Here is a 24,835-nt window from a genome sequence, read left to right as displayed (position 1 = left end):
AAAGCCAAAATGTGTCTGTTAGTATGGCACACCTACCATTATTTCTCTGGTAGAGACACCCTTGCACTGTTCTGCAAATAAAACCTCTATAATGGCAAAGACTAATACGGTGCATTGTGTTCCCTTTCTGACAGTGAAAAGCCTCGTCCGTCTGGCCAGACCAAGAGAAAGACAGAGACAGAAACGCTTTTAGCTCTGGCATAGGAAAATGAACACCAAATGTATCTCTCTCTCTCTCTCTCTCTCTCTCTCTCTCTCTTTCCTTCTCTGTCGCTCTCCTATTTAAGCTTCTTGAAGTTCTTCCAAATTGGGTTTTAAATGCCAATTAGGAGGTTGAATGTAGTAAAATAAAAGCAAATGCAGGCAGGATGGCCTCACCTTCTGGCTGGTTAGGCTTCAGAGAGAGCCGAGCCGGACCTTTGGCTCCCAGCGAGGCTTTGAGAGAAATATCCTGCCTAATGAACACATTAATTAGAACCATAACTATTTATAAGATGATAATTAGAAACGAAGGGAGGTAAACTGGGCTTTTCCTGCAATTAATGGAGGATTAATTACGGGAGCTAATGAAGTGGATTTTTGAAACGCGTGGAGGTGAAGTACAGAGATGTGCAGCTCGCTTTGTGATCACTGGCATAATTATTTTCTCCAGCGCCAAAGCGTTTGAGGCCCTGGTCCTCGCCGGCTCAGGCCGGCTAATAAGCATCATTGCATCGTTATATATGCACTTAAAAAGACTTGCCACTGAAATGACTGTCTAATTATTTCTAATTGGCAGGCCCTGTGTGTTGTCATTGAGCTGTTTGGAGCTGCAGCGGAGCCCTGGGTCTAATAACGCTCTGGGCGGAGAAGGAGGGGGAGAGAGAGCTAGAGAGACATTGATACATAAAGAGAGAGAGAGAGAGAGTAAAGAGGAAGGGGGCCTCTACCAGTTGCCTGCTGCTCATAGCCGGACCTGCACATTGCCCCCCTGTGCCACACGCCCAGCAGGACAGCAGGTCCTAGAATGACGCCCTGTGCTCTCAAAGGTCACTTTGCCAAGTAGCCGATTAGCCGAAGTTTTATTTTATCTGCGCTTATTTTCCCCCCTTTTAATTAACAGCTTCTGCTCTTAATTTATGCACAGATAAACGCCACCGTCTGTCCACAGTTCTTCTTTTCACTCTTAAGCATGCAACACACACACACACACACACACAAAGGGAGGTATGTTTATGTGCTGCGTGTGATTCAGTGGCCAGGTTTTGAGCCAGTCCACAGAGACCCATGCTAAGAGAGCATGCATGGACAAACCTCAGTCAGACCTGTTTACCTTGTACTCTAGTTGTGCTCTGGCTCAAACCATATGGACACCATCATTCCCCGAGACTCAGAGGAAGCGTGTATTATGTAGTTAGTGTTTACAATGTGCTGGCACAGTCAAAATCCAGATTAATACTCAGTGTTGACTTTTTAGTACACATTTATCAATTAGGTTTTAAGCATTTTTAACTAAATAAGCGCATGTTTACACTACATTTACATTATTTGAGGCATTAATCTCCATTAAGGCTGTGTCATATTCACATGTGAGACTTTGCATGTTTGAGAATGATAGTGTTTGAACGATGGCCTAGGATTATGTGCGTGAGCACCTCACTTAACTCGTCCTAAGCAGAGCCATGTGCGTTATCCTGCCAAAAAACACTCTGTCTCCCTCTCTCCCTCCCGGACAACTTGAGAGCAAATTGCCAGCTAATGGAACCACTGCCTGCACTTGTCAGTTCACTTTGGACAAGCGAAAGGAACCACACACACACACACACACACACACACACACACACACACACACACACACACAAGCATGTGGTTTCACTCACACGTTTAGTAATTTATTTGTGGAAAAGGAGGAGAAAAATGAAAGGGAATGGCAGAGAAATGAAACAAGGATCATGTGAGCCTTGACTGAAACCTTGACAATCTTTTTGAAAGTAATGAAACACTTTCTCAGCATGTGCATGAGTTTTTCTATTTGAAATTTGTCTTCCTTTTTTGTTCTGTCTATGCATTCGGGGGGTTTTGGCAGAGTCGAGGACATGAGGAAGAAGTGGAGATAGATGGATCGCCCGGACGATATGTGGCCAACTGTCATGTGATTGGCCGAACAAAGAGCAGAACGCTTCTGTGACTGGTTGAAAAGAGAACTCGACTTTGCGATTTTGGCTTGAAATCAAAGCAGGAAAAAATGTAATTATTTTATATGCAGTCAACAGTTTTTCATTGGTGTGGAAGTTTGCCAGATTTGTCACTAAACTCTGCAGGATATTGACAAGTGGGATAACAAAGTGTGCGCCCTGTCTCTCGTGTGCTACTGCAGATGTGTCATGAATGACATGCTGTTGCTGTAACATGTAGCATCATTTGGATCCTGCTTCCAACTACACATAGAAGATCAGAGCAATCTTTCACTTGAATAAAAATAACAAGATAAAAATATAAAGATATCAAATATTATATTAAAATGAGAATGGTGACCAGAAAAGTTCGATACACTCACAGGTTGATATTGCAGTCATCATCTGTGGCTCGAAAAAGAAGGTGAAACCTGCTTTCTTTACAGGCTACTTCTAAATCTGTGCATGGGACATGTAGACTACAAGAAGCGACAGATGTTGTGGAGGGGAGAAGTTTTTTATTTCCCCCCCTCAGAGCGGTGGAGTGTTTTCTCTTTCTATCTATTTCTTGATCTCTCTTTCTGTGTTCGTCTCTCTCTCTCCGTCTCCTTGTTCAATCTTGACAGCAGTTCATAAAAAAAATGATTTCTAGAAACTTCTTTATGAGACAAGCCTCTGTTCTGTCAGAAGACAACTTTATGTTATTCCACTGAAGGGGGAAACTAATAGTGCCATGTTTTTTATAGGGCACTATTCCAGTTGTGTCTTGGGTGTTTAATTAAGTGTAGTTTCCCTTTAGTAGTGGAATGTGTGTCTGCTTTTTGTCGGCCCGTTCCTCGGTGCCTTTTACAGTCCACCCACATGGTTTGTCTCAGCGTTTATGATTTTTCTTATACCAGAGTTGTGAGGTTCCTAAATCACTTAAGCACACGGGGCCGAGTGGGTCCACATTTAAACAATAAAAGCCTGTTATGCTAAGGGCCCTCAGATCTCCCACCACTTCATAAATACATGCGTATAAAAGGCAGAAAAATACATCTTCCCTGACCAGAGAGAGAGGGAGAGCGAGCGTCTGAGAGCACACCTGCTAATTGGAGCCAGCTTGATGTGAAGCACGGCTGTCTGCTCTGTCTTCTCCATAAGTCCCAATCGTTTTTTTTCTTTTCTATCCCTCTCTTTTTTTGTGTCCCTGTCTGTCCTTGACTCCCTAACTTTAATAACCCTTTTTTCTTTCATCTTATCACTACTTCTCCCTCCACAGCCTCTCGCTGTCCCTCACGTATTGTCTCCCCACGTCTAGTCTGCACTCCCTCTCCTTCTCCTCCTCTTCCTCTTCTGTCCTTTCAGCTTTTTCCTCCCACCCTGCTTTCCACCCGCTTACAGACGGAGGCAATGACAACCAAAACAACTCTCTCTTAACTCGGCGCAACTAATTGTTCCGGGCCGTGATCGATGGAAGGAGGGGGGGAGGAAAAAAGTGGGGTTTCAACTGCGCGAGTGGCTGTGAGCGAGTTGGCAAGTTAGCACCTAGTCTGAGTGTGACCTCCACTTGACCTTGTGTCTGGGCTGAGTGGCTGAGCCAGGGCCCCCCTCGGCTCCAGCTGCTAATGGGTGTCATGTCGAGCTGCGGCTGCACAGAGGTCAGAGGTTGTGGGTGCACACCAGACGGCCAAGTTTAGGATTGCGACGAGGAGGCTGAGTGACACTGGGCATATGCGCCGATGAAGACGTAGGGTAATCAACACGTGCGTGCGACGACGCACACACGGCAATGTGCATATACACACATGCATACACGCCCATTGAAACCACATCTTGCTGCAGAAAGTCATCTTTTCCCTCATCATCGTTGGCTGGCCGTTGTAGGTTCATATAGATCTGAGGGGTCTTTGAAGGCCTTTGAACTCGGCTAAATGACTTGACCTTGTAGCTTGTGGCTGTAACCGTGTGTGTGTGGGTGGGTATGGGGTGGGGGGTTGGGGGGTGGGGGGTAGTGAGTGGGTGGCCTGCATGGGGTCTCATTTCTGCTTCACAGCATAGCAGGGCATTGCAGCCGTTTGTGTTGACGACTGCTAAATTAAAAGCAAACTGAAGATTATGACAAATCTAAACATTGCTTTTATGAAGCAGAGGGGGACGAAGAAAAAACATTTCTGTGAATCTTTCATGCTCTGTCTTTGCTGTGTTAATTGTGCTCACAATCAGCTACTTTGCAGTGATTCCTTGTGCGTTATTTAATGTGCGTGTGTGTGTGTATATATATTTATGTTTCTGTGTGGGTGTGCATGGTGGATGACTGAGCCTGTGTGTGTTTGCACGCGAATGCGTGCATGTACTATGAACCGAGGGAACTGATAATGTGGCTGCTTGGAAGGAGGAAGCAGCTTGGGAAATGATTTCAACAGCTCTCATAATTAGAGGAATATCATAAATTAAACTTGTGTCTGCTGTTGCGTTTGAAGAGCACTCAAAAGTAATAAATTCTGGATGGTTAACATATTTGCATTCCATTCAGCAGGCAGCGTCAGGCAGGAACAGCTGTTTTCCACGTCTTTTGGCAGCAGGAAATGCACATTGCTCACTCAAGGTGCTTTTAGACACATTGAAACGGCAGAAAAAAAAGAAAAGTGACTTTTAACTTGAACATGAAGCTGCTGCTGTGTGCTCTGTCACTGGAAATAACTCGGCGGGGAACAGCGCATTAATGAAGTTCTTCAAATATGGATCTACTCACTTTCAATAGGCCCGTTTCTTTTTCAATCTGTCTGTTGCTTGGAAAAGTCGACTGGCAAGCTTTTTTGTAGTCTTTGTGTGTGTCTGTGTGTGTGTGTGTGTGTGTGTGTGGCTGGAGAGCACAGTACTCAAATCTAAGGTTTCACCGTTGGATAGGTCTGCACTGCTACAGTCTTATATTGTATTTGTCAAGTCCAGTTTGGGCCAGATAGCACTTTTTTTTTAAATTCATCGAATATATTGCTGTATAGTCTATATAACATTACACAATTTATATTGTTTAAAGTCATATTGTGATTTTGAGTATTGTGATATTACTTGTAATTAATAGCTATAGTATCAGTCCATCTCCAGCGTTTCTCATTGTCCCTTCTTTTGTACTTTTTCAGACGATTTCTCTCTTCACTCTTTCTGAAAAACACGATACTGTGATTTTCTGTCCATATTTTAAGCTTTATGTGTGACTACTGCTGACATTAGTGAAAGCAGACTGCCTCCTAATTTTCACAGAGAGTAACCCTATGGCTTTGAAGTTGTAGTTTTGTTCAAATCATTTTGTTGAAATGACAAAGTGATCAGATTTCCCTAGACAGCACAGTAGTAGATAGTCTTTTAGCTTAAAATCGAATCATGTTTTGGATTTTTAGAAAGATTTGTGTGCAGTGGAGAGTAGTAGTAGTGGTAGTAGAGGCTGGCCTGGAGGCTCGCTCTATATTGACATATTTAGCTTCCATATACGAAGATGGTCAAAATGATGTAAAGATGCAAAACTTTAAGTTAACCACTTTCAATTCAAAATCTCACTCACATTGTTGCAATCAATATTTTTTTCTTCCATGTCAGTAATACAATATCTAGCCAGGAAACCGAGATGAGCATTTATGAACATAATAACACAACTGTTTATTTATGTCCCATGATAACTCTTCTTTTGCTTTTAGTGTGTTGTTGGTAAGGAAAACTGGACTGGTCAGACAGGGGTCACCGTCGCCAGCGTCCACCGAAATGTGATAGGGTTAAAGTTACATAGCCATTAATCACTGCTGCTCCACACTATGGCCTAATGGTCAGGGACGCTGCTCAGGGCATCACTGAGTACATCACTTGCGATGTACCCAGTGTTTGTTGGGTATTTTCTGCCACAGGACAAATACAATATGGACACAGACTTTGTTTTGTCTTCTCTACAGAGGATGGTGGTTGGGGGGAAAACGAAGAAACAATATGTGTGTCCGTAAACTGCTGCTCGAATAGGGGGAAGATAAGGTTAAAGCAACAGTAAGGATGATTGGTCTTTTTTTGTGTTTGTATTCCCCCGTCCCTACACCACGTAGTATGAATAATGATTTTACCAGGGTCAGATTCCAGTGGAGACGTTCACCTGTATCTGACACTAGTGGTATCGCGTAGCTGCCATTAATGTCCAATTTTCAATGAAAACAGAAATAGAATACAGACTGATAAGGGTAACACACCATCCAGCTTCACACCCGACCGCATAATTACCCCAATGGGCTGTGGTGAGGGATCATATCCTGGCGCGCACCGGGGGGTCAGCGGTGATAAGCTTCAGCCGAGCTCCCAACATGCAGCATAATTACTCTATTGATAATTCACCAGGAAAATGGTCCCAGCCAATTGCAGAGCTCCGATTTAATGGATTGGACGGCGAAACGAGGCAGGGATGGAGGAAAGGAGGCTGTGAGGGGGAAGCGCATGTATGTGGGGGGGTTGTACGTGGGGGTGACCAGCAAGAGCCTTTTATTAGAAATGAAAATATGTTTAGGCCATAGGGGGACCCATTTTCCCTGGAGATAATAAGGCCAATAAAATGTAAAGCAGGGGAAGAGCTTGGCATGGGGTCCAACTGTGGCTGTTTATCTGTGTGTGTCCTGCATTAGCCCATTTATCCCCAGCCTCAAATTAGCTAATCATTCTCCAAGGGGAAGGACTTGGTCAGGAAATTGACATTTAGCAGCATAGGCTCACTCTATTAACTACAGTAAATTTAATTTGCTGCACACCCCAGAAGTGGGCTGTTTTCTTTGCCATCAGAGAGAGAAAGGGAGAGGGACACAGAAACAGAGAGAGAGAGAGATTGTGTTTATTGCATCTGCTGCTTCTGGCCACAATTCGCTTGGCTGAAAATATAAGACTTAGGCTTGGAACACTGCAACTCTGTTGTATTCCCTCTCATGTACTGCTGATTACAAACATACGCAGGCATTGTCAACACATAGATTCACTCATTCCAAGGTCTGTTTGGGCCATTGATGGATTATCTCGCCTGGAGACTCCAAACCCCAAAAATGCCAATGTTTTTCTTTTCCTTTTTTTCCGTCCGCTGTGATTCTCTGACTGGCTTAATCGTAGCTCCAGTAAACACCGTATCAAACATGCATCTCTGCCTGTGAATCGGATGTTTCATAATAATTATTTTTTGATAATCAACTCCAGTGTGTCTGCAGAATGCAGTGAGACTGGCTTTACTGTGGAAAAAAGTTATTAATGCAGAAAAGACGGGGCTGTTGCTCAAATAAATATGGTATTATCATAACTAGAGCTGAAAGATTAGTCAATTAATCAATTAGTTGTTTAACAGAACATTAATCTGCAACTATATTGATAATCAATTAATCACTGAAGTCATTTTTATTAAACCAAAATGTAGCAGTAGTTTTAATCATTAAAAAAAACTTGCTGTTTTTCTCTATCTTACCTATCCTATTATATATATATTGTAACAATAATATTATTAACTGAATTTTTCATTATTTTCTGACCTTTTCTAGATAAAATGATTTATCTTTAGTTGTAGCCATAGCTATGACCTTAAATGTAACAATTTTCTGTCCTCTGTGAGAGTTTGGACAACAAAAAGATGTCACCTTAGACTCTTTGGAGTCTTTTGTTTTGAATGACTAAGCTTATTGTGACAAAATCAGATCAAGCAATAATGGAAATAATCATAACTTGTACTGTTGATTGAACGCTTGTCTTTATGAAACTTTCTGAGCAGATTCATGAACTTTTCATAAATGAATTATGTGCTAAATTGATGGTGGTCATTGTCTGACCTTTGCTTATGAAACAGGATTATTCACTTCTGTTAAACTTCAAATAGTTGAATTTTTTTGTTGTGGATCTTTTCTTCAGAGAGAGATTCTCTTTTCAAGACCTTGAACGAGTGAAGCTACTCTCCAGTGATCAGGATCGCCCCGGTCTAATTGATTGCAACAGTTGTCAGAGTGTTGTCTGTTAGCGTGGTGACAGGCGTCTGAAGAAAATGATTAGTTTTCTGTTGGGAGAGAGACAGCTCTGGATGTCCCAAACTGCAAACTAATAAAGGGGGGAAAGCAATAAAGCTCGTGGACAGCAGGTTTGACTGTTTTTATAGACAAATCAATAAAATGATAGATGATGGAAAATAACGGCATCTCAGCTGCCGATTTCTACTGGGGTTTCAAATCACGGTCCTACACACACACACACACACACACACACACATACACGAACGTGCACGTACACTGAAACAGGATGCAGACTCTCACACACATGTACACACACACACACTAGGGCAGAACATGTTGAAGGGTTTTGTCTGCGTTAATAAAAGCATGTGCAGTGACACATAAACAAGTGGTTATGTTTTGGTCATTTGTGTCTCTGTGTATGGCACCATATTGAAGCATGAGTTACACTTTCAATTCTCTTTTTGCCGCTGTTTAAATGATGTGCGTGTAACTGTGTGTGTGTGTGTGTGTGTGTGTGTGTGTGTGTCTTCATGTTTGTGTGTCATAACTAACAGAGTAAATCTCCCACTGTAAATCTTTTTGAGACCAGAGGGCCAGTGTCAGGATCAATACTGAGGACAGGCCTTCCTCTGAGCCCGCCTCTAATTGGCTCCATTTCTACAGTGTCTGTGTATGCGTGGTTGTGTGTGTGTCACGGTGTAAGTGATTGTATATAACTGTATTATTAAGTCCATCCAGTGAAGGATGAATTTGTCCACTCCAGGAAAATTTTATTCTTGTGAGTTTTATTTTAAGCTCCCATAACAGAAGTGAACTTAACATTGTTTCTCTGTGTTGATATAAAGTCACCATCTTCACGATGTTTATGTCCCGTCAGGTTTGGTGTCATTTATAGTCGATATTATACGTGTGACATCATGTCATTTGCATAGGGACAGAAATCAAAGGAATAATTATTTGCTGATTTGCAGACTCGTGTGCATTGTGACTATTTTATAATACAGTCAGAGTTTAAAGGGAGAAGAGCCATAGATCTTCTCACCGAGCAACGAACCAAATCACCTGTGCTGCAGTGCATCCACAAGATGTGCTTTCCGCAGTGGTGACACACTCCTACTATTCCTATTTCTGTTTCCTATCACTGTTGCCGCACACATGCATAACTGACAGTTAAGTGAAACATTCTCAGCCACATTTTTGCTAGGAGTGATCTAAAGGCATTCTGGGAAATACAGGCAGTGATTAACTGAAATAGAGGCAGACAAGGCAGAAAGGGTGAAATACAACTTAATTCTAAGACTTAGAACAGCTATTTAACACTGCAATAACATTTGTAACAAGTCTCAAAAACAAGTCTCAATTGTAGATAGAGTCATCTCGCTTCTTATTTATTCAAAAACTTTTTAAGTTTGTTGTATTATCAGTGGCTTGTCAGCTGCAAACTGTCTCATCACCTTTACTCTCTTCCAGGTCTCATTCTCGTCACCGGCGGTCTCGCAGTAGAAGCGGCAGCCGCAGCCGGCGAGGAAGCCACGGCCGCAAAAGGAGCCGCAGCCACAGTCGCCGGAGGAGCCGCAGCAGAGACCGGGACCGGAGCCGGCGCAAGGGTCGTGACCGAGAGAGGGAGAAAGAGAAGGAGAGGGACAAGGACAAGGACAAGAGTAAAGACAAGGCAGACAGAAAGGGGTAAGTGATGAATGTCTCTGCACATGCAAGCATATACGTACAGGTAGACTCAAACACACTAAACGAGTGCTGGCTTGGCCCAGCTCAATCTAAACAACGGGCTCCTCAGGAGTAAAGAATATTTTGGCCAGTAATAATGCAGACTTAAATATGGAGCTCGGTCTCTGCTCCTCCATCTGTCCATCCATCACTTGATCCTTCCATCCATCAATCCATCATTGCCTTTCTTCTTCCATTTCCCTTTGCAATTCGGCACTGTGCGACACTGGCCTTGTAATGTGATATAATTCCCTCTTGTAAGAGAAGATATCATGGAGATGTGAGGATAGATGGTAGGTAGGAGTGCTGCACAGGTCCAGTTTTTAGAGAATATTTTGGTCACTAGATGAAGTCTGATTTCTTTAACTCCACTTTTCACCCTTTGGGCCCACCCGCAATAAGCCAAGAGACATAACAAGATCATATGCATCTCTGATGGGCTTATATGAAGAAAAAACAATAAATGAGAGCTCCTTATTAAGGTGGGAAATGCTGGTAAATGACACTTGCAAGCTTATGTCTTCCAAAGGCTGTAATACACACTAGAAACAGGTTTAGAGTAGGGGACCTTTAAGCAGTGGTGCACTGCACTACAAGTCTAACTAGCTTAGTGGCCTCTGTTTGCCTCTACCAGAATAGCACCCTCAATCCCTCCCCAGTGTGGTGTGCTCTAATGTGATCGGAGGCCGCTGTAATATGACTGGTACCCAGTTGTTGTCTGTCATATTGAATGGCACAGATGTGTGTATCAGACTATGGATCCCATGAGTGACCAGCTGCTGTGCTCCACATCAATTTAAGAGACTTCAGCTCCCCCCCGGTAAACTGTATCTATACTCATTGTGTCGTCTGTGTTTGGCAGTGAACAAATAACTTTGCATTTAAGTGCATAAACTGAAAACTGTGTATTATAATGATCAACTCAAACAAAGGAATATTTAGAATACTTTGCACAAGACTTGTCAGAGAGGAAACGTTTTAATTTCTCAGCTCTTCATTGGATTTACTAGCAAAAAATATGCAGAGAACCAAATGGCAATTTCTGATTTTATGACAGTTTGATCTGACTGAAAATGATCTCTATTCCTCTGATGTATTCTTGATGCAACACTGCAATCAGATGATGAAACTTATCACTGTAGTAATGGCCGTAAGACAAAACCGTAGTGTATCTAAGGACATTTTTTGAAAGTTTGCTTAGGCACCGCTGTCAAACTGTCACAGCACTTAAACAACTTTTCCTGGAAATTGTGCGTGCGCTGTATCTCATTATGAGACGTGAATGCTAATTATTGAGAAAATGTATCTTTGACAGTGAATCTTAACTGAGATTTTCTTAAACACAACACAATTTTATGTATTTAGCAAGTATTTTACTGAGTAAAACATGCACATGATTAGAACTGAGCGTTAGGGATTTACATATTAGTCAAGCTATGCGTTCCTGTTTGTTTAGAATTACACAATTTGTAAAACGCTCTTTCACATAATAAGTTTAGTGTACTTGTTAGTAGATAGAAAGATAGAAGAGATGCATTTTCCATATATTTAGCACTTGTTTTTTCATCGTTACGGAGGCTTTACTGGGCATCAATGAAGACCTTGAGGCTCAAGATTTCTCCGTGTGAACAGAACATGGAGATTTGCTTTTAAAGGAAAAGTGCTCAGTTTATTCGAAGCTATTACATATTGCCTTTCTTAGATCAGTATCAGGGAAACAAATAAAGCTAACAGTGAAATGTATGGCCAGCAGACTATATCTATTTTCTTATTAAGGCTTCAATATCCTTCAGCGTCGATAGGAATCTTTTCTTTTATCTCTGACCCCGCTTTAGCTTGCCTGCGTGCATGTGTGTGTGCTGATGTACGTAGTAAGTTTGTTGGTTTGTGTTTGTGTGTGTGCATTTCCACCTGTGGCAGCGTTAATATATTTCAAACCTTACAATTTAGTTAAACCTATGGCGGTATGAAGTTGGAATAAATTGGGCTAAACCTGTCATCATACATATAGATGATATATACAGTACACATAAATAGGTAACCCCTTCTTTGGTCTCCTTAAATCTGTGTATTAAAATGGTTACTTGATTATTAGCTGCATATAATTTGCTCTTTTTGATTAGAAACACATAATCTTGATTAAAAATAAAGTATGCAGGTTTCTTTATCACTTCAAGTCACAATGAAATGGATGTTTTTAACAGTCTTGCTTGTGTAATTCAGAGTTTAGCATTTAGAAAAAGAGGCAGTGGGTGGAGGGGGTGGATTGTTCAAAAATGTATACTTGCTTTTAACGTTTAAGCATGAATTTTAAGAGTGCTCAAAGAATGTCAAAGTAATGTGATTATTACATGAAAATACACAAAATTGCAATTTGTAACATTTCATTTTAAAATGATGTATATTTAGTGACATGCTGAAATTATCTGAAGAGAATTCTCCCCTTTTAATTTTGGCTTTGTCTCCATCACGACATAATAATATTCCGAGAAGTTAGTCTACCTGTGGACCTTGATATGATGTTATCAACGTCCAAAAGCTGCCTGACTCGGATGCTGCTGTTATTCCACAGATGCTCCCACAGGAGTCGAGGTGCCTAACAACTCCTCTTTTAACAGACGAAAGGCAGGAGCTGTGAGATGTTTCAGGAATATGTAAAACAAGGCTTTCTACCGTGTATCCTGTCTCTGACAATCCACTTCTTTTCCCTCTGTCTCTTCCATTCTTCTTCATCTGCTCTTAATGGTGATGGGGGTGGGGTCTTTATGTAAGCCACTGATCCTCACCACTTACACACAAACACTTGCACGCACTCACACACACACACACTGTAACACTCCAAGCTCATTTACATCCAGGTTTCCTTGCTGGGTGGTAGGAGAGGAGTGATGCAGTGTGATGTTGATGGTGGGGCGGGGTGGAGAAGAGGCTCAGGAGCTTTATAGTGTCTGTCAGGATGAAAGAGGGGCCCCTCAGAGCGGCACCCTGACACTGACTCTGTGTGTGTGGTGTTGTCGTCATTAAACATTTAACACTCCTCTAGTATGACAGCAGGCAACTTGGTGCTCCAGCGGCATGTTTTCATGCAAAATTTATTGAAAAAGACGAGCTGTTGTTAAGAGATCTTGTTGCCTTTCACCAGTGGCAAAGGGTAAGTGGGTGATTATAGGGTTCTCTGTGTGTGTGTGTGTGTGTGTGCGCGCGCGGGTGCGGGTGCGGGTGCGGGTGCGGGTGTGTGCGCGCGGGTGCGGGTGTGTGTTTACCCAGACTAGTGTACAGGGTCAGTAGGTCAGCTTTGCTCTGTGTAATGCCCTGGCTTTGTATTTACAGAGACAACAAAAGAGCTTCCTTTTAAGAAGTTAACCTACCCTAAAACTGTTTGTTTGTTTGTTTGTGTTTTTCTTGAACGCTGTGTATATTCAGCATCGAGTTACATAAACCTGTGGTTTCCAATGTTTGTTTTTTGTCTGACATACCCCCTGTCAGATGTGCTTCCTCTACACCACCCATCACGTTTCAAATATGTTTATTCAAAACTATATGAAACTGTTAACACAATCTTTTTTATATAGAAAACTAGGTATTGTTACAGTACTTTTGCCATACAAGACACAGCAATCCCGAAATTGTTGATGTTTAGGTTTGGTCTGAATTTGTCCCTTTTAATCCTTTAGTTTTAGGAATCTATTTTTATCTTTGTGCAACTCGTTCTCACACACTCCTAATTGCAAGATATGGCGTTAATGTGTAACAACTGACTCCGGCTCGTGGGAAACTGAGGCATGCTGGCCGTTAATTGGTTATTGTGACAATAAATCTACTAAAGACCAGCCTCACACAAATTTGTAATCCTATTTATGTTTATTTTCCCCCTGAACATAAATATGTAGATTTTATTTTAGCAAATTACAACTATTTATTTTACTCAAATTAGCTGTGCTATCCGGCAGTCTCTCCATGTTTCCCTTGGGACTCATTGAAAATACCACGGACAAATTACAGAGATGAGCACAATCCTCATTTATCTCCTTCCTGTTGTCTTCAAAAACAGTCGTCATATTATAGTGCAATAATTAACACACAGGCACACAACTTAGCTTTGATTCTCAACCTGCATGCAAGTGGACTCCTTGTGACTCGAGTCTGGTCAGGTTTAATTTTTATTCATTTATTTATTTATTTGTCAGCGTTTTTTTTTTTTTTTTCTTAAATCAGAGCAGAAGAACCAAACGGTGTTAACAAGAGCACATCTTCCCCGAGGCAGATAATTCACAGAAGTGTAATTTGAATTCCTCACCTGATGTCCCACATGTAATTAATGAGCAGAAATGTAGAAACTACAGTCAGTGGCTGTTTCTCCACAGAAAGTGACACATTTAAAAAATATATATATTTTAAATTACAACTCAGTCTTTTAAAGGTTTTTGTCATTACTAAGTGCTGCAGAGGTTCAGACTTTAATCAGACTTGAAGGACTTTGGTTAGAGTATGGCTGGAGTACAATCAGTGTCCAGTTTTGTTATTTCATACATACTCTCTGTTTCCATGTCTGTTACCTTCCTCAAACTCAGCTCCTCCGTCAAAGAATCTGTCTGCTTTAAAGAGAAGTCTTCACTCCCTTTTCCTTTGGGCGGCGCTGACCTCTCTGCTTTCCTCTGTAACCGTTCACCTAGGTAGCGTAAGAGCGTGGGCTGGTTGCTTTACTCCACATCCTCAATCAGAGAGGTCTGTCCAATTAGGCTGAACTCCTTGTCTGTGTCGGGTCATACGAGGAGCATTGGTCCATCTGACTCAATTTCAATGTCATTTGAGTGAGAAATGGGCAGAGGCGCAGAGGGCAGTGTGGAGACCTCTCATGGCAGCAGAGAGCCGTCTTTTCCCCGTGCATGTAAAACCAAAGTTGGTATAATGAGCTTAGGGTTAAAGAAATGAAATGACTGCCTACCTTTCATTAAAGCCTTTTTGATGTCTTTGTCTATGAACGAATAATTTAGGAGTTTTCCTCCACTTTGGAGGGTCCGCGCTTCAACAGCATCCATTGTTCATGCTCGTAAAATAGCTTATTTTATGACTGCGAAGTCTTTAAAATAAAGCATGTTTGCCTTGACACTTTTGTCCACAGAGCAGTCCCCACCAACCCGCCCATTTCCATCTCTTTCCGTGAATGTGATTGTTTAGTAATTCCTCTCATTACTGTGTTTTCCCCCGACAAGCTAAACAGAACCCAGCCTCACCACAGGGGTCTCACCAGGACCTGCAGGCCTCAGTTTGGCTAGCTTTGCTCCATCGCTCAGCCTTAACCTCTGGAAGCCTAGAGGCTGTGAGGCAGAGAGAAAATAAAACAAGGCCCTAGACACAAGCACACACACACACATTCGCGCTCACTGCTGTTGATTTTCTCTCCCTCCTTGGCTCACTCCGAGGAAATGATTGTCTGCTTCTTTGCCTCTGTTGAACATCTATCAGCTCATTAGTGTTGGTAATACACAGAGAAAGTAAGTGTGTTTGTGTGTGTGTTTGTGCGTATGTAGCCCCTGCCTGCGGCGTCCTCTCAGCCTGTTGGGAGTGTGTGTATGGGTGGTGTGGATGGGACCACTGGCTGCTACTGTGTGTGTGCGTATGTGTCTGCACTCTTGCAGGACTGTAGGCTGTGTCTGGCTCTGGGAGCGGGTCTAGGGAGGTAAGAGAGACTTCAAACACCGTCCTCGGAAGGTTAGGATACACTCACATTGACTTAAATCAATGAGCTGTAAGTGTGTGTATTATTTGTGTGTGCGTCAAGGGTGGTAGCCTAGTGGCCAGGAGCAAGAAGAGACATGGGTGAAGCTGAAGAGGAGTAGGTGTGTGTGTGTGTGTGTGTAGTTTGGGTGGGGGCTTGATGCTTGTATGAGGGTGGGTGAACTAGGAGTGATGCCTACATGCAAAGGAAAGGGTGGACACACACATACACATACACACACATAGGTCCCAATAGACAAACACATGCGCACACAGGGCGGTGCAGCTGTAGTGTTTCTTGGCCCATGGCTGAATGTAGTCATTAGCTGCTTTTTTGCACACAGATAATGAGCATAGATTGGATAGAAAACAGCCTGGCCTTATAAACTCAATCTTCACTAGATAGACATTTGTTTACACACTCACACGAGACAGACGAATGCCCTGTTAGGACCCGTAAGCTGGCTCCATGACCCTGCTCCAAATCTGCTTTTTAAGGCAGAAAAGAGTGAACAATATAATAAATATAGGTTTATGTGTGAATTGCAGTAGGAATATTATGGGATTTATATCATTTTAAAGAATGCCAATGCAACTTCTAGCCCAAGACCATACATTTAGCATCAGAGCTCCATGATTTTCAGTCAAACATCTCCCTGTACTGCCAGGTTGCAGAGGTCAGATCTAATGGCTCCTAATTGCAAGATATACTCTAAAATGAACAAGGACACAGGCACGGCATGTGTCAGCACGTTCACAAAGGTGCAGCTTAGATGGTGTTTACAGTCTAGAGAAGTGACCTAATGACAAATGCAGTTACAAATGCAAAAAGTGTAAATTGAGCTTTGAGGGCCTGGGACACAGTATACAGCATGAGCACACATATAGGGAAATTGGATATATACATTTTAATTAACGGATTAGAAGACAATGTTTTCAGAATATATTATTAATTCACAGTGACATATTTGAGCATTTAATAAGATAATAGCTCAGAAAAGCTTAAGAACAGCGGAAAATAATATTTTCAATAGACTTTTTTTTGTTGTCATAGATACATTCTTGACAGTCTTGACAGTGAGTTACTGTAGGAAATGCTGTCTATGCCTGAGAATGACCTCTCTCTCTGTTCTGTGTGCAGATTTGTGTCTCAGTAGAGCGAGAGGGGGAAATCTGGCCACTTTTAATCACAGGAGAGACACCCTGAGCGAGCGATAGAGAGCTGTGACAATCCACTTAGTGCGCTCTGTAATCTGTTTAACCATTTAGGGAGTTGTTAAAAGAGTATGCAAACACTCACACACATTAAAAACACACACTAGACGGCCCGCAGGCTTCAGCAGTGCGCAGGGCAGTCTGCCTCCCGAACTGGGTAGCGACTCACTACTGTAACATGTTTAGAGTTGTGTGTGTGTGTGTTGATGTGTTTGAGACCTGCTGTAGGCACTGAGAGAGGCCAGGCCTGGAGCATGATGACAGGGACCAGACCCGGCCAAATAGAAGATCCCCCAATCCAATTACCCTGCTCCTCTCCTCTCCTCTCCTCTCCTCTCCTCTCCTCTCCTCTCCTCTCCTCTTTTCTCTCTCTCTCTCTCTCTCTCTCTCCTCTCTCTCCTTCCTCTCTCCTCCTTTACGGCCTTGTCTTAGCAGGAGCTAGTGATGGCAGTCCTGGCTGCTGCTGAAGTGGCTGGCTGCTCTGCTTTATGGATCAGAAGAAGATGCAGGCAGGATTATAAGCAGCAGGTTATGAGCAGCAAACATGACAGGCCAGCTCCGATTTAGGAGGGTTATGTAAATGTGCTTGTTGACAAAATGTGTTTCTCTGCCCTCAGTATTTTCTCTCTCTCCGTCTCCGGAAAAGCTGGGTAGTTTTGGGTTTGCAGGAAGCAGAGTGGTGGTGAAGGCAGGGAGGGGAGCTAAAAGAGAAGATTGTTATGGAGAATGATGTGTAAAAGAGACACACCGTTAATGTTTAATTTTCTCCAGACTCCAGTGCTTATTCATCTGCACCAGGGGCAAGGAAAGGTGTTGACTGAAGTCTTTATGAGAGAGGCTGAGAGTGAGAATACATTATAGAGAGAGGTGTTCTTTTTAGTTGGAGAGAGCAGACAAAGTAACACAGAGAACAGAGCGGGGAAAGATAGACAAGGCAGGGAGAAGAGGAGAGTTTTCAGTTTGCAGAGAGCACCTTTCGTCATGCATTTTGACCTCTGCTGCCCTGAGACAGAAATACGGCTCTGCAGGTCTTGCCTAATGGCATTGATCATTGGAAGAATACCTCCTTCAGACTGAGTAAACAGCGCTCCAGACATACAGTTAAGTACCATGACTCAGTTGTTGAAGTAAATATTGCCTGAGAGAAGCATATAATAATCATTCTCAGTGGAGGTTTCAAATCGTCAGCCATTTTCAGAGTATTTTCTTTCAGAAATGAGCCGAACCAAGAGTTATGAGCGCCGTTACCAATCACATGAGCGTGTGTGTGTGCATGAATGTGATGACTGAAGTGATGGAAGTACTTATTTGTGTCACTGATAGGGTTGGCGGTCGTACACAGCTCATATCATACATTGAGTAGCCACGGAAAAGTTATGAAGCTATAAAGTCTCCCTACTCTCCCTTCTCTCTCTCTCTCTCCCCCTCCTACCCATTTAGCCTGCCACTTTTTCAGCACAAGTTTAGATCTCCGGGCTGGATGTTTAATTCATTTGTACTAATGTCTCGCTCACTCGTACTCTCCTTCACTCTCATGTGCTCCCGTCTCGCTCTCTTGCCAGTCTAGTCCCTGCTGGTTCTCTAATAGAGTTGTTTCACCTTGTGTCTCATTCACTGGCGCACGCGCACACACACACGTACACACACAAACACACTTTTAATAATGTTTTACTTGGAATCACTTACACAAGAAAATTTAAGATCATAATGCACTGAACAGCTGCAGCTCAAACACATTAAAGACTGCCATCTGATACAGTATCGTGATGCCAGTCTTCTCTGTCATCACACTGTGTATCTCTCACTTCCGTCAGTGAATTCTTGAGACATTTTCAGGCTGTGTTAGAGCATCAGCACTGACTCATTCATTTTGTTTTTGGCCTTTAAGTCTAACTCAGAAACTCTACTCTGCTCCACCATGCACTTTTCCCTCTTCAAAGATTTTCATCCATCTTTATTTCCTCCTCAATATCTCGCTATCATTACCTTTTTTTATGCACCCCTGCCTCTCTGTTTCTGCCTCTTTCTATGCCCAGATCTGACTGCATGGAAAGTATGTACAGTTGTGTATAAATATCTTGGGCACTGCTGTCTAATCAACAGAGCGGGATATTTCACTTCTTCTCATTCTCCACGCACACACTCATCCGCGCAGACCGACTGAAAATCTGTCAGTGCGGAGATCTATGTGGAAAATGTTTTTAGGGTAAATGGTGGAGTATTTCAGAAAATGAAACCGAGTAGCCAATCATCGTGTTAAATTTTCAAACACACATGAGTCACACTGAATAATGCTGTTGTAATGTTCTGGCACACATTGGCCACAGTTATGTTGAGTGTGTGCTCGGGGGGAGAGAGGTTTTTATATGGTCGTACTGTATGTTGGCATCTGCAGCGAGTACTGAGTAAGGCTGGGTATTATGTTTTCCGGGAAAATGATGATGAAAAAATGAAATGATGAAAATGAATTTGATACCTTGATAAATATAAATTTATATGAAACACGCTTTTCTATATTTATTTCTGAAATTTGCCTGCATAAAAACTCTCCACCTCTACAGTATAGTTGAGTTGAATGGATTCAGGTCTTCACGTTTTGTTTGTGAGGTGTCAGTGTGTAAGCTGTGTGCGCATGTAAGTCTGTGTTGTGTTCGTTAGTCTATTTGCATTAGTGTGAGACTTGGGTTAACTTTTCTTTGTACCACTTTTCCTTGAAGTCTACACACACACACACACACACACACACACACACACACACACCACATACACATACACATGCTCAGGCACACACGCACACACTCTCACACTCCTGACATCTCTCCCTGTTGGCCAGGCTGCAGAGCGCTTGGGGCCATGTTGTTTTGTCTTCTGACGGACAGACAGAAAGAGAGAAAAAAGACTTACCCTGGCCAGTGATTACGCCAGTTTGACACCACAGACATAGACAAGGGGGTGTGAGGGTGGGGTTGGGGGGGATCAGTGCATGAAGAGAAGTGAAAAAGGCACCGTAGAAAACGGTGTGTAGATGATATGAATAACAATGTACGCGGTGTGTCTCCTTGGACCCTGATAACCTGCAGACCGGAGCCCGCTCCCTGTGACAGGCTGGCCTTTGTGGCCACTTTATCCCGCCTGTACACTTGTAAGGTAGAGCCGGGATAATCGCACCTAATCTAATTAAGGCTAAAGAGGGCCATGACTGAGGCTGGCCAGAAGCAGACTGGGCACTCTCTCACGCATACACACACACGCGCGCACACACACACACACAAACACACTAACAAACACAGCTCAGCAGCAAAATCCTGTTTGCATCAGAAAAATAAGGTTGTCATATTGATTATGCAGATGAGGGACTAACGGGGGCTAACTGCCTCATGGCCAGCCGGTTACAGCTGACACAGGCTAAAGGGAGGGATACAGAGAGAGGAAGAAAGGATTAGAACAAATGTAGCTTGCTGTTTTCTTTCCAGCATTTTGCATGTACCAGTTTTAGGTTCAGAATGGCATTGTCCCTCCTTGCTAGTGTCTTGTTTGGTGAGGTTGAGACCAACAGTGTGTATGCAGTACAACTTCTAATATACAGTTAACTGGTTTGAATCAAAGAGGGTTACAGTAGACGTGACGGACATGACTTAAAACCGATGCAGTCCCTTTGTAACAACTGAAATGACCAGAAAAAAAGCACATAATTCAAGAAGTTTAATGTTTCCTGACATTATGGTCAGCAGCTGCTTGTATTACTCCAGTTTGCAAACAAATATGCAGAGACTGATTCATATATGCAGTAAAAAAATAAGATGAGATCAACATTTTGAGAGCTTTGGTGCAGCTAAGGATTATTTTATTTCTTTTAAATTTATTTCTTTGATAAATCAAAAACTGCTCTCACAAGATCTATAAATGTCTTGTTTAGTCCCACAAACAGGCCGAAACTCGAAGGTATTCCGATTAAATTCATACACAGCACCATACAGAAATAAATGACGAGAAGCCGGAACTAGTAAATATTGAACATTTTCGTCTGATTAAATGACTTAAACGATTATCAATTACTTGGCTAATTGTTTCAGCTCTACTTCTGGGTACAGTTGCTTGTAAGGACATGTTGTAGACACATGGCTATTAATAAACTTGTGCAGGTGTGTGGGTGCCTGTATGTGTACACACTTGTGTTCAGGTGTGCGTGTGTGTGCATTGTGTGTGTGCAGCCAGCCGGCAGCCAGATTGCTATTTCCCCCCTTGTGCCCCTATAGAAAGGCCTGGGTATTCTCTGGATGAGGGTGTGATGTACAATTGAAGGGCAGGATTGAAACTGATTACCTTGTTAACTCCTGGCACCCACTGGCAGCTTGAAATAGACCTGAGCGCCAGGGCCTGATTTGCAAATGAATTACCTCTCGCCTGGCCCTCCCCTTCTCCCTCCCCTCCACTCCCCCGTCTTCCTCCCTCTCTCTCTCTCTCTCTCTCTCTCTCTCTCTCTCTCTCTCGTTCTTTTTTTCTTTTTTTTTGTCCACTCGGTGCCAAGATCATCTTTTTATATTGTGCCATGACAGATGCTGTGCCGGGCTGCCATTGTTCCCCATCACTTTTTCTGGGGCTGCGAGGAGAGCCAAAAGATTTCCACATGTGATTTTAACACAAGCGTCCCCCCCCCTGCAGTATAGCCCAGCGCTTTATTCTTTGTGTACCAGTACTGCAATCTACAGAGTTTTGGAGCAGGCGGAAATGTTGGGGAGTGTCATTGTCTCCGTCTCAATAATGGAGAGGTATTTCTCTGATTAGGAAAGGTTCTAATTGGGAGGTATGAAAAGGACCGCCGGCTATTGAAGAAACCGCGGGGAAATTGATTGCTCCCTTTTGCTTTTTCTCTCTCTGTCTTTGTCCCGCTCTCCCTCTATGTAACACACTAAAAAGAAGTCAATTTTCTTTAAAACTTGGCCCCAGCATTCAATTCCCCCCAGCGCGGAGTCGATGTGTATAGGCTGAGAAGAGAGCGATATGGGCAGTCTGTAGGGAGACACACTCGCCGGATGATGTTTTATGTGTATTTAAATACATGTGTGAATGGATCTCCGTGTGTCTGTTCAGTTTTAGCTAAAGACTGTTCCTCACCCATGATCTAATGCATGATTCAATAAATGTGAACAGGTCCCGTCTACTTCTGCACAGCGCAGATTTTCTTTCTTCTATACTCAAAATGCAACTTAAAAATTATTGTTGATGACATTGTTTCACATCTAAGATTTAGACTGATGTCTTGTGAAATATTAATGAAAAAAAGTATATCTGGATTTTTTTTGGTTAATAATGATGTTGACATTTGAGAGTTTAAAAACATTTTCCAGTTTAAAAATCAGCTTGTCAGGGCTCTCTAATGACAAACTATGTGATAGTAAAATCAACTTATCATCCAATACATATACCAATATTGATAGATCTACAATAGGCTAATATCAGCCTGGCATATTTATCGGTCTAGCCTTAGAAAAAAATATACTAATAAAGTATTTAGGACAGTCACCTTTCATTTTCGTAATCGGTCCCTTCTGCCCTTCCCTTCTTTTTGATGTTAATTACAGTCTCAATGATCATCTAATTCAGTAGTACTGTTTACACATCACATCACTAAGTCACACTTTTACCTCTGATGCAGAGACACCTGTTTCTCATTAGAAGTTATGATGAGACGATGTGTAATAGAAATCTAGTTTCTTCACATTCAGTCCTTAAAATCCTGATCTTCAAGTGTTTCTAGCACTTTTCTTTCACTTGTGTGTTGTTCATGGCCAGGTGTCAGACATGGGCCACATTTGAACAGGTGTGTGTGTGTGTGTGTGCGTCTGTTTATCACAGCGAGCAGAAAGACCGACCATAAATCAGCTTCTTCCATTTCTTATTCCTCCTTTTCTGACTTTTTTATTGACTGCACTTAACCCTCCCTCAGAGAAACATTAAGTGCTGAATTTGTTAGCCCCATTTTTAATGGACTGCTTTTCTCCACCATTTTGGGATTATGCTAAAGTAGAGCCCCCTCCACTGGGAAAGTGTGGGGAGGGGCAGCTTGTGAACTTGCGAATGTATGCGTGCATATGTGTGTGTATGCACGCCGAATTACATAGAAAGCACAGAAGCATAAGTCTGTGTTTTGTTCCCTCTTGTGTGTTCTGCATGGGAGAGTGACAGCCTCTGACTTACCCCTGCATTATCCCTTCGTGTGTGTGTGTGTGTGTGTGTGTGTGCGCACCCCCCCCGCACAAGTCCTCCTCTTAGCTGTATAAAAACCCTGAGAGGTAGCTCTGATAGTACACACAAGAATACAATTTCAATTTCAATTGGCAGCCCTGTTAAAAAGGAGCTATGGAGATGGCAATCAGGCCTGAGGGAAAGCTGAGCTCCCTGTATTATTGTACTTGCGTGTGTGTATGTGTGTGTGCACGTGCATCTGTCCCTCGACTACTTAATATCAAGCTTTTGCCTTCTATTAGTTAAACAGGCAGATGTCACTGATGTGGACTGTGTATTAGTGCATTGAGTGTTTATTTCTCTGTGTGTGTGTGTGTGTGTGTGTGTGTGTGTGTGCACGCTTGCGCTGGTGTCCCCATCACATTGGCTCTTTAATAAATATGCCTGCCATTCTATCAGCAGTCAAACAACATATGAATGCTCAATGACACGCTTGACAAGGCATGCAACTGTGGCAAAGGGGGTGCACGCGCACACACACACATGCTCTTATGAATGATGTCTCTTTCATAGCATTACAGTGTCCTGTCTTCCCTTTGCTGCATCTCGTTTTAGCTCCTCTCCTCGCTATCTCTGACTGATATCATGTTGAGAGGGTGCAGTAGGCCAAAATGTTATTTCTGCAGCTGAAGTATACAGAGAAATAAAGATAGGGACACTTCAAGAAAGGAAAAAAGCTGACCTAACAACTAGGTTATAGGTTTTTTTTATCTGAACATTTTACAATCAAACTAACCGACAGATAATTCATGTTTTAACTGCTGTCCATCAGACCAATGCCATCATCATGAAGTTTTGACTGCTGTTTGTTTTTCTACCATTTTTAAAGACCAAAGGGGTTTAGAAAATAATTGTTAGTCTGAAAACAAAAACATAATTTCATCAAACTTGTCGACCAAAAAGAAGCCCAGAATAACTTTAACTTTATTGTCCCTGACGGGGAAGTTTGTCTTGCAGCAAGGTAAAACGTAGAACACACAGAGATGTAAGTTCACGGATGAAGGCATATAAAACACAATGCAATACAGTGGTCCCTCGTTTATCGCGGGGGATACGTTCTAAAAATAACCCGCAATAAATGAAATCCGCAAAGTGAGTTTTACAATTATTATACATGTTTTAAGGCTGTAAAACCTCTAACCACACACCTTTTTACACGCATTTTGTACAGTACTCGCTTAGTTAATCAGGACGCAGAACACATGTGCGGTTCTCCCTTAGCCAATTTAGGACGCAGAACACAATGCACGTTCATACTGTACAGTACGCTGTAAAACACATAATCAGCCCCCTGTAGTTAAATGGTGAAATTAGTTATCGGGTGACCTGGTCTAAATCTCCAGCTGAAGGGTAGAAGCTCAAACTCTCCACACAGGATGAAGAGGCTGTAAAAGATGTCACATTCTTACAATTTCCATCAGTAAATTTGCAACATATGAGTGTGAAAGCATGCAGTGATGTGTTAAAATGTGCTAATGTATTTATTGCGGATGCTTTAAATGTTGATTTAAAAGTCAGTTCAAGACCTTCTGGTTCAATTCACGAATCTCATCCATAGTAAACGAGCTATGATGAAGCCATAACAGAGACACAAATAACCACCGATGTGGTATTTCACCACAGTTATACAATACTTGGATACATCATTTTGATTGACAGGTAAGGCTGACTTTTGACAGTGGACAGTAAAAGGGTTAAATCTTCCACACTCAGGACAGCATGTCTGAGAGGTAATGCATGGCTGATGAGTGCTGGGCTAATGGGCAGCTCTGTTAGCTAGAAATCAAATGA

The 24,835-nt window shown here is 42.4% G+C and overlaps 1 protein-coding gene across 4 annotated transcripts in view; it reads left to right on the top strand.

The window, feature by feature from the left end:
• Positions 1–24,835, top strand: part of rsrc1 (arginine/serine-rich coiled-coil 1) — a 109,518-nt gene that overhangs the window by 10,216 nt on the left and 74,467 nt on the right. For all 4 annotated transcript variants that reach the window (XM_019266924.2, XM_027280209.1, XM_027280211.1 and 1 more), the window contains exon 4: positions 9,611–9,826. In XM_019266924.2, the coding sequence (XP_019122469.1) occupies positions 9,611–9,826 (216 nt within the window). The remainder of the gene's footprint in view (positions 1–9,610; positions 9,827–24,835) is intronic.

This window comes from Larimichthys crocea, chromosome VII, assembly GCF_000972845.2.
Source record: "Larimichthys crocea isolate SSNF chromosome VII, L_crocea_2.0, whole genome shotgun sequence".
NCBI classification, from domain to species: domain Eukaryota; kingdom Metazoa; phylum Chordata; class Actinopteri; family Sciaenidae; genus Larimichthys; species Larimichthys crocea.
Note: the sequence above shows the minus strand (reverse complement) of the source record. Positions and strands in the feature narration are given on the sequence as shown.